Source organism: Littorina saxatilis, linkage group LG2 (assembly GCF_037325665.1).
Source record: "Littorina saxatilis isolate snail1 linkage group LG2, US_GU_Lsax_2.0, whole genome shotgun sequence".
Taxonomy (NCBI): Eukaryota; Metazoa; Mollusca; class Gastropoda; order Littorinimorpha; family Littorinidae; genus Littorina; species Littorina saxatilis.
In genome coordinates this window covers 96,350,689-96,365,688 of record NC_090246.1, presented here as the reverse complement: position 1 = coordinate 96,365,688, position 15,000 = coordinate 96,350,689, and the positions used below count along the sequence as shown (strand labels likewise).

General features: G+C 39.0%; 1 protein-coding gene and 1 long non-coding RNA gene across 2 annotated transcripts in view; one reads left to right on the top strand and one right to left on the bottom strand.

The window, feature by feature from the left end:
• LOC138960244 (lectin-like) overlaps positions 1 to 7,731 on the bottom strand; it is a 10,038-nt gene extending 2,307 nt beyond the window's left edge. Inside the window, exons 1-5 of the mRNA XM_070332051.1 lie at positions 7,576 to 7,731; positions 5,270 to 5,338; positions 4,652 to 4,734; positions 4,247 to 4,337; positions 1,163 to 1,397 (exon numbers count right to left, since the gene is read on the bottom strand). Coding sequence (XP_070188152.1) covers positions 1,168 to 1,397; positions 4,247 to 4,337; positions 4,652 to 4,734; positions 5,270 to 5,324 — 459 coding nt within the window. The 5' untranslated portion in view covers positions 5,325 to 5,338; positions 7,576 to 7,731 and the 3' untranslated portion in view covers positions 1,163 to 1,167. The remainder of the gene's footprint in view (positions 1 to 1,162; positions 1,398 to 4,246; positions 4,338 to 4,651; positions 4,735 to 5,269; positions 5,339 to 7,575) is intronic.
• A 3,361-nt stretch (positions 7,732 to 11,092) lies between these two features.
• LOC138956936 (uncharacterized) lies at positions 11,093 to 14,325 on the top strand. Its single transcript, XR_011452876.1, has 4 exons — positions 11,093 to 11,130; positions 13,295 to 13,363; positions 13,900 to 13,982; positions 14,297 to 14,325. It is a non-coding gene; the product is annotated as an uncharacterized lncRNA (long non-coding RNA).
• Positions 14,326 to 15,000: the final 675 nt, after the last annotated feature.

Below are 15,000 nucleotides of genomic sequence, written 5' to 3'. Positions count from 1 at the left end.
CAATTTAATTGCTGGTGATGATAATATAAAATGTTTGATAAGTTATTGACAGAGCAGCTTTTTTCGTTCTGAGGAGAGCATATCATCTTCTGTTGTATCTTTAGCGACCAAGGCCGAAGGCCGAGGTTGATAAAGATGAAAAAGAATGCGACATGCTCGCCAAGGACCGACAAAACAAGGTCTACAAACAACCCATCAAACGTCGTTTTTTGTCATCATTTTCTTCGTGCAAAAGAAAGTGCAAATTCATGGACAAGGAGCCATTTAGTAAACCAACTCCAAAACACACCATCGAAGCCTCACAGCACTGCGGTAAAGATATTCTACTGCTACGATATTTAGTGCATTAGTAGATTATCGTTTACTGCGGCAAGACAATTGTTCTCAGTAGGTTAGCAAGTCATGGCTGGCCATAAGCTGTTGTCTTCTGTGTTTTGAGAGGAAAATATTGTGAAACATTTTACAAGTATGTTAGGTTGTTGCTTAGCTTTTCGATAAACCTACTCCATCTTTTGATCTATACGTCATGATCATCATGTGTGAACGTCAGGGGTCAAACGATCGGTTCGACTTGCCAGTTCTCCAAACAGGTGCGACGCAAAACAGAGATATACATACTAAGTAGCTATGCAGACATACATGCTATTGGTTGGGAAGATCGTATGCCTTTATTTAAACAGATATTTTGTCGTTTGCCTGCATTGGTTGTAGTTTTTGTTTATGTTCAAACTTTACATTCGTTCATTTGATGTACTTTAACTCGCACACTGTGACACATTAGGTATTGTCGTTGTCTTAGAAACGCTAATGAGAAGAATCGATGAAACTCTGAGCGTTTCCATTGGGTTTCCTTTTGATTATCGATATATGTAATCTTCCTACCGCAACCATGGGAACCGGCGAACGTTTTCGTTGCCAAGCTCGTTATGAATGAAAAGTGGTGAGAATGATGACAATGATGACTATTGCACTTTGGTGGGCCACATAACGAAACTGAAACTAACCATTTGTCAATCAGGCACACGGATTACGTCTTGATCTGATATGATTTCCGGCATTGCAACAACTGATAAATGTGGACATCCCAGTCAAATCTAATGATAACTCACATGATCATGAGAAGGAAAACAAAGGTAAAGAGTATCACAACAGCTAACGTTACCTTATCTAGGTAGAAGATTCACAGACGAACGGCAGATTTGTTGAACAAGGAAGATCATTCCATCGACCAGCATGGAAAGCGCGAATTTCAACGCAACTTTCATTCCCGTTCATGTTATTGGGTTCCTGGTACGACGTTGTATCCCAGTTTGTGTAGTTAGCTTCACGGTTGGTTGTTACCCACTGAAAGTGTCCCTCTCTCTCTAAGTCATGCAGGCCGATCCACGCTGCATCAGCTATATGCAGAATAAAACAAACATTCAACATGAATTGACAAACTAGAAATTGCATCGAGTTAAACGGCAGATTTCGGTCATTTACTGGTGTAACGGGATGAGATTCTGTCTCTGTCTGTCTGTCTGTCTGTCTGTCTGTCTGTCTGTCTGTCTGTCTGTCTCTTTCTCTCTCTCTCTCTCTCTCTCTCTCTCTCTCTCTCTCTCTCTCTCTCTCTTTCTCTCTTTATTTGATTTATTTTTTATTTTTTATTCTTCATACTTGTTCTTTGTTTCATGTGTGTATTATAGTAGGGACTAGCTGTAAGAAAGGACCATATGGACCTAATGCTATCATCCCTCAGTAATAAAGTTTTCGAGTTCGAGTTTTCGAGTTCGAGTTCGAGTTCTCTTTCTCTCTCTCTCTTCCGTTTCTTTGTCTCTAGTTCTTGGACTGGACAATGTTGTTTTATTGGCGGTCTAAGCGTAGTGCCATTCCTTGCAAGAGACTTTCATGGTTTCGCACCCTTTTTCTCACGTACGGTCCTTATCGCTGCCAACGCTAGTTATGTTTCTCGCACATAAGACATCGCAGGTGCCGGGGCGTTTCCGTGGCAGAGGTCGTTGGTCGCCCTGTGCTTTCTCTGGCATCATTATTTAAGAGACTTGTAGGATCAGCAAAAAGGACTAATGCTCATGAATATGCATGGCGTATTGATAATGATTATTGTATTGTTTAAATTCACATTGTTCATAAGGGTTGAAGAGAATAATAGTCTGCATAAGTTATGTAACGTTTTGATACATATATTTTTATAGTTTGTTTTTGAAGAGAAATTGGGGATTTTCTTTGGAATGAAGGGACTATGTTTTTGGCGTATTAATTTGATAAGTAATTTGTTCCTGATATCCTTGTTTGTGGCGCGAATATCTTTCTTTGTTTTCCTGAATCTGAAACCGTAAAGACGTTTTTGCTAATTTTGTTCCCAGAGATTGGTGATTTTGTAACTTGTGTTCTGCACAAGAAGGTACGTTTACATTTTATTTGTGATTTTATAGATGTTTTGTTGTTAGTTTATAAGTATCTATTTTGTATGCATTCTTAGTTTTATAATTGCGAAATATTGAATTTTGTGTTGAAAGAATTATTGATTCTCTTTATTAAACGTAATCAGGATTTAAGAAACGTATGTTTGATAGTTGTTCACGGATATTTTGCATTTTTCTAGTTTGATTGTGTAAAGATATTGTTTAGAATTGGTTTATTATAAAAAGTGGTCTGATAGGTTACGGATAGCTATTTTATTGTTTGTGATTGTTAGATAAAAACGTGTGTCGAATTATATGATAGCGAGCTGATCTATTGTACTTTTTTGGTTGATTGTATTCTCTTTTTAGGGAGAAAGCTTGAAACTGCTTTTGGTAATGTTGGTAGTACTTTGCATGCTTAAATATATCATTGTAGTTCGTAGTACTTATTATTCTATTATAATCTTTACAGGTTGGTCCGGTTGGTTTTCGTAGAACGAATAAACAAGAGTGCAACATAACAAGTTACTGCATCCGTTTTGATGTTTGAGCGAATCCCTCCACACTGGTAAGACCATGGGCAAAATCTTCACGTGGTCAAACACTTTGGATGTTATTTAAATTTGCAACATTTTTCTTTGGACATCTGATTTAAACACTGTGTGTTAGACCGAATTTGACTCGGTGGAGTGACATAGATTGTTATGGAAACTTTGTAGCGTGATCACAAATAGCTTTTCTAACCTTGTGAGGTCATCACAAAACACAAAACAAAAAACCCAACAGCAACAAGTTTTAAATTCTTCATCGCATTTTTGTCGGTCGCTTATTTCTTCAGGATGGTAAGGAGAAGTTGTCATGTCATGTGAAAAGAAAAGTCACTGCCCCAAAACCCGACACATTTCTCTTGACCCTCAGCGCTCTCGCTTGAAGCAGAGAACTTTCATCAGAAGTAATCAAGGGTAGTAAGAATAACGGATTGGCTCGTGAACCGGCGAGTCGGTTACGGAGACCCCAGGCTCGTGAACCGGCGAGTCAGTTACGGAGACCCCAGGCTCGAGAACCGGAAATCACCGGTATAGATCTAACAAAATAGACATTCATAGTTTTCCCTATCCTGGCAGGTAACCGTTCTTAGTTCTGTTGTACCTTTTTCTTTTCTGATGAATTGTGACCCCCCACCACGAAATGAGTCGCATGTCACCTGTGCATGATTTTCATATTTTTACATTTTCATAAAGAGTATTTTATGCTCTATCCAGTGGTGAAAACTGTTTTAGAATAGAGCGTACACTGTTTGAGTTATAAGCCTGTGACTAAGGTGACCCTCACACTTTTACCAGACACTCCCCAGACTTATATTACGCCTAGCGCAGAACCGCGCGAGGTGACATACGACTCATTTCGTGGTGGAGGGTCACAATTAAATTTGAAGCATACTTTTGGTTTTCATGTTGTTTCCTTCGTCAGGGCCTACATGGTTGTTGATTCTGTGATTGTCTTTTTTTTATTTATTTTTTATTTTTTTACATAGTCGTTTGTTCAGTTACGTGCTTGTCTGTAGCCATCCCGACAAAATATGCAGATTTTCACTCATAACAGACTTACGTACTACACAAATTACACACATACTATTCAGAATTCAGTGACGCACACCACTCGGCGTTTGAATTAAAAAAACCCATGTCAACTTTATGTAAGGATTGCTTAACTTTTTGGTATAAGTGTATTACGATCTCTAATGGTGTCCACGGTCTCTTGTATCGAGACAAGCGTAAATATCGCATGTCTTTTTCAGCCTGCTGTTTTAACATGACCTGTGTGTAAGTTGAGTGTTTACGTACCTTTTGCATTTTTCACGAGTTGATAAACGGCGCTGTTTTCACGAGAAGTTGCAATGGTGACAAGGTGTGCGATCAACGTTTCACAGACATCCTGGAGGATATAACACATTTACTCACTAGTTTAGCCCTTCAGATCAATTTCTGTCAAGAAGATAACGGTGACAAGGTTTGTGTTCAGCGTTTCACAAACATCCTGGAAGATATAGCATATTTATCACTGGTTTTAGCCTTCAAATCAATTTTGTTTGACGCATTTGCCAACCACTTAATTCTAAGCGGTTGTACTTTTTTTGATAACTTTGAACTGGTAAAATAAGCAAGAAAATAATAAATATCAACTCATAACTAATAAAGATGCATCGTTAAAAATCTCAAAATGTATCCAAGTACCAGAATTTAAATCACCTGTGCTCCAGTCCATGACTGCTTGTCCGTGATCACGGTGTAGCAAGAATCTTCATAGGACGTCCAGCCAGTGCGGCAGGACACTGAATTTGAAATATACAGTTGACGCTTTATCTTTCGGTAAGAGTGTGTGTGTGTGGGTGTGTGTGTGTGTGTGTGTGTGTGTGTGTGTGTGTGTGTGTGTGTGTGTGTGTGTGTGTGTGAATGCAATTCAGGGTCGTAAAGCGCGTTAAAAGTTCAAGTTATCAAGTCATACTTGTACGTGACGTCAACCATAACCTGTACTTACATAAACAATGCAGTTCCAACCATCTGCCACGTCACTTGATTAATATTGTCATGTTGAGCCAAATCTGACTTGTGTAGCAAATGGAAAACGTCAATGAACAATACTTGGAACTTTTTCGAAGTTTCTCCCTGGGGGAAACTGATCTGTGCTCAAGTGACGTTTTGCACGTGAAAACCGTAAACATCTACTCACGGGAAGCGGAGTAGACATGCTTTGAATATATTAAATTGATGAATCTGAATAATTCAACAGATTTAATAAATGCATTTGTTTTTATATCTAAGGTTGAGTTGAGTTTCACTTTATTTCCAGCCACGCATTAATCTTACTTGCCAACTGCACCAGAAGCAACCCAGCAGCAATGAGAGCTATACGCTGCATCATCTTGGTTTTGAGACCTGCAATGCAACAAAACAAATCGATTCATATAAATCCGAAAGAGGGAGAAAAGGCTGACTGGCGCTATTTTGAACTAAACTTGGCTAAAAGATTATTGCAACAATTTTCGCACGCTAAGAAAAGCATTAAAACGCAATTCATTTTAGTTGAACTTTATATTCTCGAAAAGGTAATTATGTCAGCTGTACATATCATTTGTCCGATTGTTGGTACTTTATATAGGCATCCCGTGACAGCCTGTCAAACAAGGTCACCCCTAAAATCGACCTTACAAAAACCATAGCCCCGTATTTTAAAATCTGCAAAAAATCAGAATATGCACAAACCAAACACGTCTAACTGTTGCGGCCCTATGCTCCACAGGGAGTCTACAGGAATAAGTCAAGTAAGTCAAACACGTCTAACATCCATTGGCAAGGCCATTCAATTTCCAGTTCAGAACATTTTGTTTTATGCACCTAACTGCTTTAGTCTTTATGTAGCCTTTTGTCAAAGGCGGTAGGTGTCAACCGTTTCAGAGGCCAAACAAGGCACGTTTTGCGGCCATTTTTGAGGGGGTCCTCCAACCAAAGAGCCATATCTGCTCAAGTTCTCAATGATTTGCTTTGGAAATTTCAGAAGTTATTACCAATAGGCTGATCTAAATCTGTCTTGCTTTTTGCGAATGTGTATAATAAGCGTGTCGTATTACGTACATTTTCCGAAAGAACTAAACAAATATTCATATTAATTCAGGGTTTTAGGTTAAAAAATCGTGACTTTGCATGCTAAGCGAACAATGGTTTGAGCAATAGGTACAAAAGTTTGAGGCAGATCCAATTGCTGGTTTACATTTACTGGAGATGGGAACGCGCAAGAAAATGAACCGATCACCGTCCTTGGTAATGCGTACAGTAGCTGTGGAGATAAACTGACCTTGGCCTGTGCTTCCTTCGCTGCGGGTCACAGAAGCGCAACACAGCGAGCACAGCGATCCGAGACAGGCTAGTAAGCACAGGCCCCGGACTGTTAGTCTCCACGGGTAGTGTACTCAGTACCACTGACGGTGATCGATAATTTTTACATGCGTGTTCCCATCTCCAGCAAATGTAAACCAGCACTCGGATCTGCCTCAAACTTTGGCACCTATTGCCTCTTCCAGTTTTTGCTTAGCATGCAAAGTCACGATTTTTTTAACCTAAAACCCTGAATTAATATGAATATTTGTTTAGTTCTTTCGGAAAAGTTACGTAATACGACACGCTAAGTATAAACATTCGCACAAAACAACACAAATTTTGGTCAGCCTATTGGTAATAACTTCTGAAATTTCCAAAGCAAATCATTGAGAACTTGAGCAAATATGGCTCTTTGGGTGGAGGACCCCCTCAAAAATGGCCGCAAAACGTGCCTTGTTTGGCCTCCGAAACGGTTGACACCTACCGCCTTTGACAAAAGGCTACATAAAGACTAAAGCAGTCAGGTGCATAAAACAAAATGTTCTGAACACGAATTTGAACGGCCTTTCCAATGGTTGTTAGAAGTGTTTGGTTTGTGCATATTCTGATTTTTTTGCAGATTTTAAAATACGGGGCTATGGTTTTTGTCAGGTCTATTTTAGGGGTGACCTTGTTTGACAGGCTGTCACGGAATGCCAATACAAAGTACCATCAATCGGACAAATGATATGTACAGCTGACATAAATTGCGTTTTAATGCTTTTCTTAGCGTGCGAAAATTGTTGCAATAATTTTGTTGGCCAACTTTAGTTTTACGTCACCTGTAATTAACTCAATATTGTCTTAATTCATTGTTCTCCCTTTTTGACCTGGATTTGGCGTTTCACCTCTTTTACCTGACGGTTTCATTGTTTCATTACCTTTCAACAACTCCTTGCTTTCCGTTTAATAAGACCACACATAAACACCAATCAGTCACTCTTTCATCGATTACACTTATAATTACACACTCGAGTGATGACAGTCATGTTTTTTACACCCCTTATACACACAGACACTCTCTCGATTTAAGTGCAAGACTGCACGATGGCTTCTGAATCTCTGTATTTCTTGAACACTTTTCGAGGGTCCATGCTTTACAGTTTCGGCAACGCAGAAGAAGAAGAAGCAACTTTACAGTTTTACATTTTGCTAACATGTCAGTTTCCTATACGTCAGAATCAGAAACAAACAAAAACGAGGAGAAAAGACAGCAAATAAAATGCATTACGCAATTGGCGGCGGCCCTTCACGCTTACCCTCGACAAAGAACACCAGGACAAGAAGTAGCAGGCAAGTTGTGACTCAGAGACTTGTAGCTTGTCAGGACACCGCCGAAAAACCAGTAGAAAACGCACACATATATACCTATCCCATTTTTATTAATTGCTTTTCAAGCAGGAAGAAGACAAAAACTAAATGTGACCCTCCACCACGAAATGAGTCACATGTCACATTTGCATGATTTTCATATTTTTACATTTTCTTAACGAGTTTTTTATGCTCTATCCAGTGGTGAAAACCGTTTTAGAAAAGAGCGAAAACTGATTGAGTTATAAGCATGTGACTAAGTTGACCCTCACACTGTTACCAGACACTCCCCGGACTTATTTTTAGCCTAGCGCAGAACCGCGCAAGGTGACATGCGACTCATTTCGTGGTGGAGGGTCACAAATATGACGAAATTTCGCACAGCAGCCCCTGTTGCGTTCAAGCGTTAGTGTCATTTCAACACCCCTTTATCCTTGGCATTCAATGTCATTAATCCAACAAATAAGCCCACAAATTTGTGGGGCACATTTCCAGTTTGTGGACCACAAAAATAAGCCCACAAATTTGTGGGACACATTTCCAGTTTGTGGACCACAAAGTGAAGGCCAAAACAAAATGTGGGGCACAAAATGTGCGCCATAAAAATAAAGGCAAATAAAAGTAGTCCTTAAATAAAATATGAAGCAAGATTTTGTGGACCATAAAATTCGATTGATCACTTTCCCGAGAAGTCGGTTTTAAGACACAATAAAACGCTCTTCCTTAGTGGAGTACATGAATAGTATTGATGACGAAAAACATGGCGGCCGTCGTTCAGCTCAGACCATGGGTAATTTTAACACCTTCACATTTAAATGCTGATTTTATAGCCATCCATTGAATTGAGAAGAAAACAAAGCATACTAAACTGCTAAGCATGAATCAAACAATAAGAAAATAAAAAGAACCAACAGCATCGTTTTTTTATGTGTGGGTAGTAAACACGTTTTATTTACAAAACACGGCGGAAAATGGCGACAAATTTGTTGCACAGCGACAGGTCACTTTCTTCAACCAAGGCCAGTGCTTTCATACATGACAAAGGAAAGCAAATATGGCCTGAATAATAAAGTTATAGTGTTCCTTTGCGTGTCTGAGTGATAAACTGTTTTAACCAACTATCTTCTGAAACGTAATTGCACTCAGCAGATTTGTCTTCCGCTCATAACTTTTGTGTCACACGGTCTTTGCGACAAACAGATAGATCGCATTCTCGCAGAAAATCATTGACAACACAGACCAGTCATTTTTAGCATTGCATTTGGGAAGGGCTACTATTATAGTGTGTTTTAGGAAAGAAAAACATTATAGTATCGGCAGAACACGACCAAATGAGTTTTCGTGTCACAGCGTTATGGGCGTGAGATTTGTTAGACTTTTTGTTCTCACACTGTAGCAAAATCATTGACAACACAGACAAGTCAGTTTTAGCATAGACATTGGGAAGGGCTACTATTATAGTGTGTTTTAGGAAAGAAAAACATTATAGTATCGGCAGAACACGACCAAATAAGTTTGCGTTATGGGCGTGAGATTGGTTTTTTTCACACTGCAGATCATATCTCATAATATACTGAGTGGATCTTTATGAAATTTGATATGGATATTTTTGACTGGATTTTCTCATAGAAGGTTTTTCCGTTGATTGATAGGACAGTTTGATGACGTCATATTTTACCGTTTGCCAAAAGGTCGAGGCAGCACTTTCACAGTTACAGTTTTTCATCAATTTGATCGAATTTCTTATCACACAATCTCAGATCTAGGCCGGATTATGGGATTGCATTTCAGCTTGGTCACTTAAAGTTTTGTTATTGAAATGTTTGTTCGAAATATGTCATTTTTTCACATTTTTAAAAACTAATATTTGAATCAGAAAATTTATATTGGTGTATTCCCTATTGCGTCCTGTATCTAAAACTATATAGTTTTGTTGTTTTGTATTGATAATTATGCTTAAAAATGAAGAAAATCGATAAATAACCAATATCTTTATTTATGAAAAAAGACACTTAAAAACAACTTCTATCTATTCCTTTATCATTTTCTGATTCCAAATATATATAGTTTCATGGTGTTTGACGTTGAAAATATGCTCAAACTTTAACAAACTCGGATCGTTGAATGGAAATTATACTTCCAAGCTCCAAAAGCACGTCATTTCAAGTGTGGAACACGCTCATGACGTCATACTGAAAGGTGATGAATTATGGCTTCACCTTGCGATGTTTCATTTCAAACATGGTAACATTTTTAAAGGGGTTTCTTTCTCAGATTTGTGTTTGCCCTCTGTCTGTCTCTCTATGTCTCCGTCTGTCTGACTGATTCAATTAAATGTGTAATTACTTAGTTTTGCAAAAGTCAAACTAAGTATGATATACCAAATTGATTCAGGTCTCTAAATTCTTATTGTAAAATTGTGAGTTTTATTCAACACAAATTTAATTGGTGTTTTAAACTCAATAATGGGGCATGCTGTGATGAGTAGAAAAATATGTGTTTACGAGCAGAAAAAAGCCCATCAAAGTCAAGAATCGTGTTTTTCTTTTTCTATTTTCACCTTGTAGTTTCATACAGACACTAAGCAACAGTGTAGTACCACTTCCAGTGCAATATCTTGTACTTTAATTTTGACCATCTGTGTAACACTTTATTGACCCATGATCTGAGCTGTTCACATATATTATTGAAAACAATCTAATAGTTGGCAGTTCAACACGTCCACCAGAGAAATATACCGACAAAGAAGTTGAAACACCGACTGCCATTCTGAAAGAATTCAATCGGGATGTGAATGATACAGCTGATTTTGGACACGTCTGCCTTGAATGGGGAGGTTGGCGATGAATCGCACTGTTCTACACTACTCTCACTGATTTTCAATCATCGGTTTGGATCAACAAGCAGGTAAGTTATTGGTTTTAAAATCCAAGACATGACCATAGCAAACCAGGCCTTTGTAGAACTGAGCAAGATTCATCTGTTGTGTATGTGTGTGTTACTGAGTAACTGGATGTGACTGTGAGTGTGAGTCACAGAGTGTGTGCTTGTTGTGTTCTTTTTTTACTCAAGTTCAGAAAATGCTTGATCTTTAATCTGTATGTACATAATCCAATGCTGCTGTATCAGTGTATGAACTATGGTTATAAAAGAATAAACAAAACAATTACTGAATTAGTGAGTGATTTGGCTCTGAATCGTCTGATAGTGAAGTTGAAATAGTACTTATTTCATTTTCAAGACATGTTAATAGTTATGATAATATTGTTATGGTTGTTTTCAGGCCTCCCGAGAAACCAGAGATGATGTGCATCATTCATACAGCTCCTGTCTTCCAGTTCCAACAGTTTACCTTTAAACATGGATACATGTACTGGAGAGATATCAGGATGATTTGGCGTGGTGCTTTACATTACAGACTACTCCTGAAGAGTAAGTTACACATTTCTTTACCACTTACAGCTTTTGCCTGCTACTTCTTGTCCTGGTGTTCTTTGTCGAGGGTAAGCGTGAAGGGCCGCCGCCAATTGCGAATGCATTTTATTTGCTGTCTTTTCTCTTCGTTTTTGTTTGTTTCTGATTCTGACGTATAGGAAACTGACATGTTAGCAAAATGTAAAACTGTAAAGTTGCTTCTTCTTCTTCTTCTGCGTTCCCAAAACTGTAAAGCATGGACCCTCGAAAAGTGTTCAAGAAATACAGAGATTCAGAAGCCATCGTGCAGTCTTGCACTTTCATCGAGAGAGTGTCTGTGTGTAAGGGGTGTATAAACATGACTGTCATCACTCGAGTGTGTAATTATAAGTGTAATCGATGAAAGAGTGACTGATTGGTGTTTATGTGTGGTCTTATTAAACGGAAAGCAAGGAGTTGTTGAAAGGTAATGAAACAATGAAACCGTCAGGTAAAAGAGGTGAAACGCCAAATACAGGTCAAAAAGGGAGAACAATGAACTAAGATAATATTGAGTTAATTACAGGTGACGTAAAACTAAAGTTGGCCAAAAAATTATTGCAACAATTTTCGCACGCTAAGAAAAGCATTAAAACGCAATTTATGTCAGCTGTACATATCATTTGTCCGATTGATGGTACTTTGTATAGGCATTTCGTGACAGCCTGTCAAACAAGGTCAGCCCTAAAATAGACCTAACAAAAACCATAGCCCCGTATTTTAAAATCTGCAAAAAATCAGAATATGCACAAACCAAACACTTCTAACAACCATTGCAAAGGCCGTTCACATTCGTGTTCAGAACATTTTGTTTTATGCACCTGACTGCTTTAGTCTTTATGTAGCCTTTTGTCAAAGGCGGTAGGTGTCAACCGTTTCGGAGGCCAAAAAAGGCACGTTTTGCGGCCATTTTTGAGGGGGTCCTCCACCCAAAGAGCCATATATGCTCAAGTTCTCAATGATTTGCTTTGGAAATTTCAGAAGTTATTACCAATAGGCTGACCAAAATGTGTGTTGTTTTTTTGTGAATGTTTATGCTTAGCGTGTCGTATTACGTAACTTTTCCGAAAGAACTAAACAACTATTCATATTAATTCAGGGTTTTAGGTTAAAAAATCGTGACTTTGCATGCTAAGCAAAAACTGGAAGAGGCAATAGGTGCCAAAGTTTGAGGCAGATCCGAGTGCTGGTTTACATTTGCTGGAGATGGGAACACGCATGTAAAATTATCGATCACCGTCAGTGGTACTGAGTACACTACCCATGGAGACTAACAGTCCTGGGCCTGTGCTTACTAGCCTGTCTCGGAGCGCTGTGCTCGCTGTGTTGCGCTTTTGTGACCCGCAGCGAAGGAAGCACAGGCCAAGGTCAGTTTATCTCCACAGCTACTGTACGCATTACCAAGGACGGTGATCGATACATTTTCTTGCGCGTTCCCATCTCCAGCAAATGTAAACCAGCAATTGGATCTGCCTCAAACTTTTGTACCTATTGCTCAAATCATTGTTTGCTTAGCATGCAAAGTCACGATTTTTTTAACCTAAAACCCTGAATTAATATGAATATTTGTTTAGTTCTTTCGGAAAATGTACGAAATACGACACGCTTATAATACACATTCGCAAAAAGCAAGACAGATTTAGATCAACCTATTGGTAATAACTTCTGAAATTTCCAAAGCAAATCATTGAGAACTTGAGCAAATATGGCTCTTTGGGTGGAGGACCCCTCAAAAATGGCCGCAAAACGTGCCTTGTTTGGCCACCGAAACGGTTGACACCTACCGCCTTTGACAAAAGGCTACATAAAGACTAAAGCAGTTAGGTGCATAAAACAAAATGTTCTGAACTGGAAATTGAATGGCCTTGCCAATGAATGTTAGAAGTGTTTGGTTTGTGCATATTCTGATTTTTTGCAGATTTTAAAATACGGGGCTATGGTTTTTGTCAGGTCGATTTTAGGGGTGACCTTGTTTGACAGGCTGTCACGGGATGCCTATATAAAGTACAATCAATCGGACAAATGATATGTACAGCTGACATAAATACCTTTTCGAGCAAAGTTCAACTAAAATGAATTGCGTTGTAATGCTTTTCTTAGCGTGCGAAAATTGTTGCAATAATTTTTTGGCCAAGTTTAGTTCAAAATAGCGCCAGTCAGCCTTTTCTCCCCCTTTCGGATTTATATTAATCGATTTGTTTTGTTGCATTGCAGGTCTCAAAACCAAGATGATGCAGCGTATAGCTCTCATTGCTGCTGGGCTGCTTCTGGTGCAGTTGGCAAGTAAGATTAATGCGTGGCTGGAAATAAAGTGAAACTCAACTCAACCTTAGATATAAAAACAAATGCATTTATTAAATCTGTTGAATTATTCAGATTCATCAATTTAATATATTCAAAGCATGTCTACTCCGCTTCCCGTGAGTAGATGTTTACGGTTTTTACGTGCAAAACGTCACTTGAGCACAGATCAGTTTCCCCCAGGGAGAAACTTCGAAAAAGTTCCAAGTATTGTTCATTGACGTTTTCCATTTGCTACACAAGTCAGATTTGGCTCAACATGACAATATTAATCAAGTGACGTGGCAGATGGTTGGAACTGCATTGTTTATGTAAGTACAGGTTATGGTTGACGTCACGTACAAGTATGACTTGATAACTTGAACTTTTAACGCGCTTTACGACCCTGAATTGCATTCACACACACACACACACAACACACACACACACACACACACACACACACACACACACACACACACACGCACACACACACTCTTACAGAAAGATAAAGCGTCAACTGTATATTTCAAATTCAGTGTCCTGCCGCACTGGCTGGACGTCCTATGAAGAATCTTGCTACACCGTGATCACGGACAAGCAGCCATGGACTGGAGCACAGGTGATTTAAATTCTGGAATAACGTACTGGGATACATTTTGAGATTTTTAACGATGCATCTTTATTAGTTATGAGTTGATATTTATTATTTTCTTGCTTATTTTACCAGTTCAAAGTTATCAAAAAAAGTACAACCGCTTAGAATTAACTAAATGCGTCAAACAAAATTGATTTGAAGGCTAAAACCAGTGATAAATATGCTATATCTTCCAGGATGTTTGTGAAACGCTGAACACAAACCTTGTCACCGTTATCTTCTTGACAGAAATTGATCTGAAGGGCTAAACTAGTGAGTAAATGTGTTATATCCTCCAGGATGTCTGTGAAACGTTGATCGCACACCTAGGACACCTGGGGTGTTTCTTGAGTGTAACAGTGCCACCTGTTACCTCGCCCCAACCTGTTGGAAGCACCGCCAGTTGGTCCGCGACTGCTTATTCGTCCTGGCAAGCCTGGCTTATTTCGCAGCTAACCTCCATATCTTAAGGCCATCACACTATCCGCCACCTGTGAACGCGCCTGGTTGGGGGTGGTCGCCCCTACTGTCCCACACTCACACACACAAAATCACCCTCGTCTCTATCAAAATCTATCTGAAAACATTAAGTCAAATCTTGTCTAAGTTTGACAAGTCGCGTAAGGCGAAAATACAACATTTAGTCAAGTAGCTGTCGAACTCACAGAATGAAACTGAACGCAATGCAACGCAGGAAGACGGTATACTCGTAGCATCGTCAGTCCACCGCTCACGGCAAAGGCAGTGAAATTGACAAGAAGAGCGGGGTAGTAGGCTAGTTGCGCTGAGAACGATAGCACGCTTTTCTGTACCTCTCTTATTTATATGTTTTTGGAATCAGCAAATGATGGAGAATAACATGGAGTTAAATTTGAATCATTTTAGAAAAAAAAAATACAATTTTCAGATTTTTAATGACCAAAGTCATTAATTATTTTTAAGCCACCAAGCTGAAATGCAATACCGAAGTCCGGCCCTCGTCGAAGATTGCTTGGCCAAAATT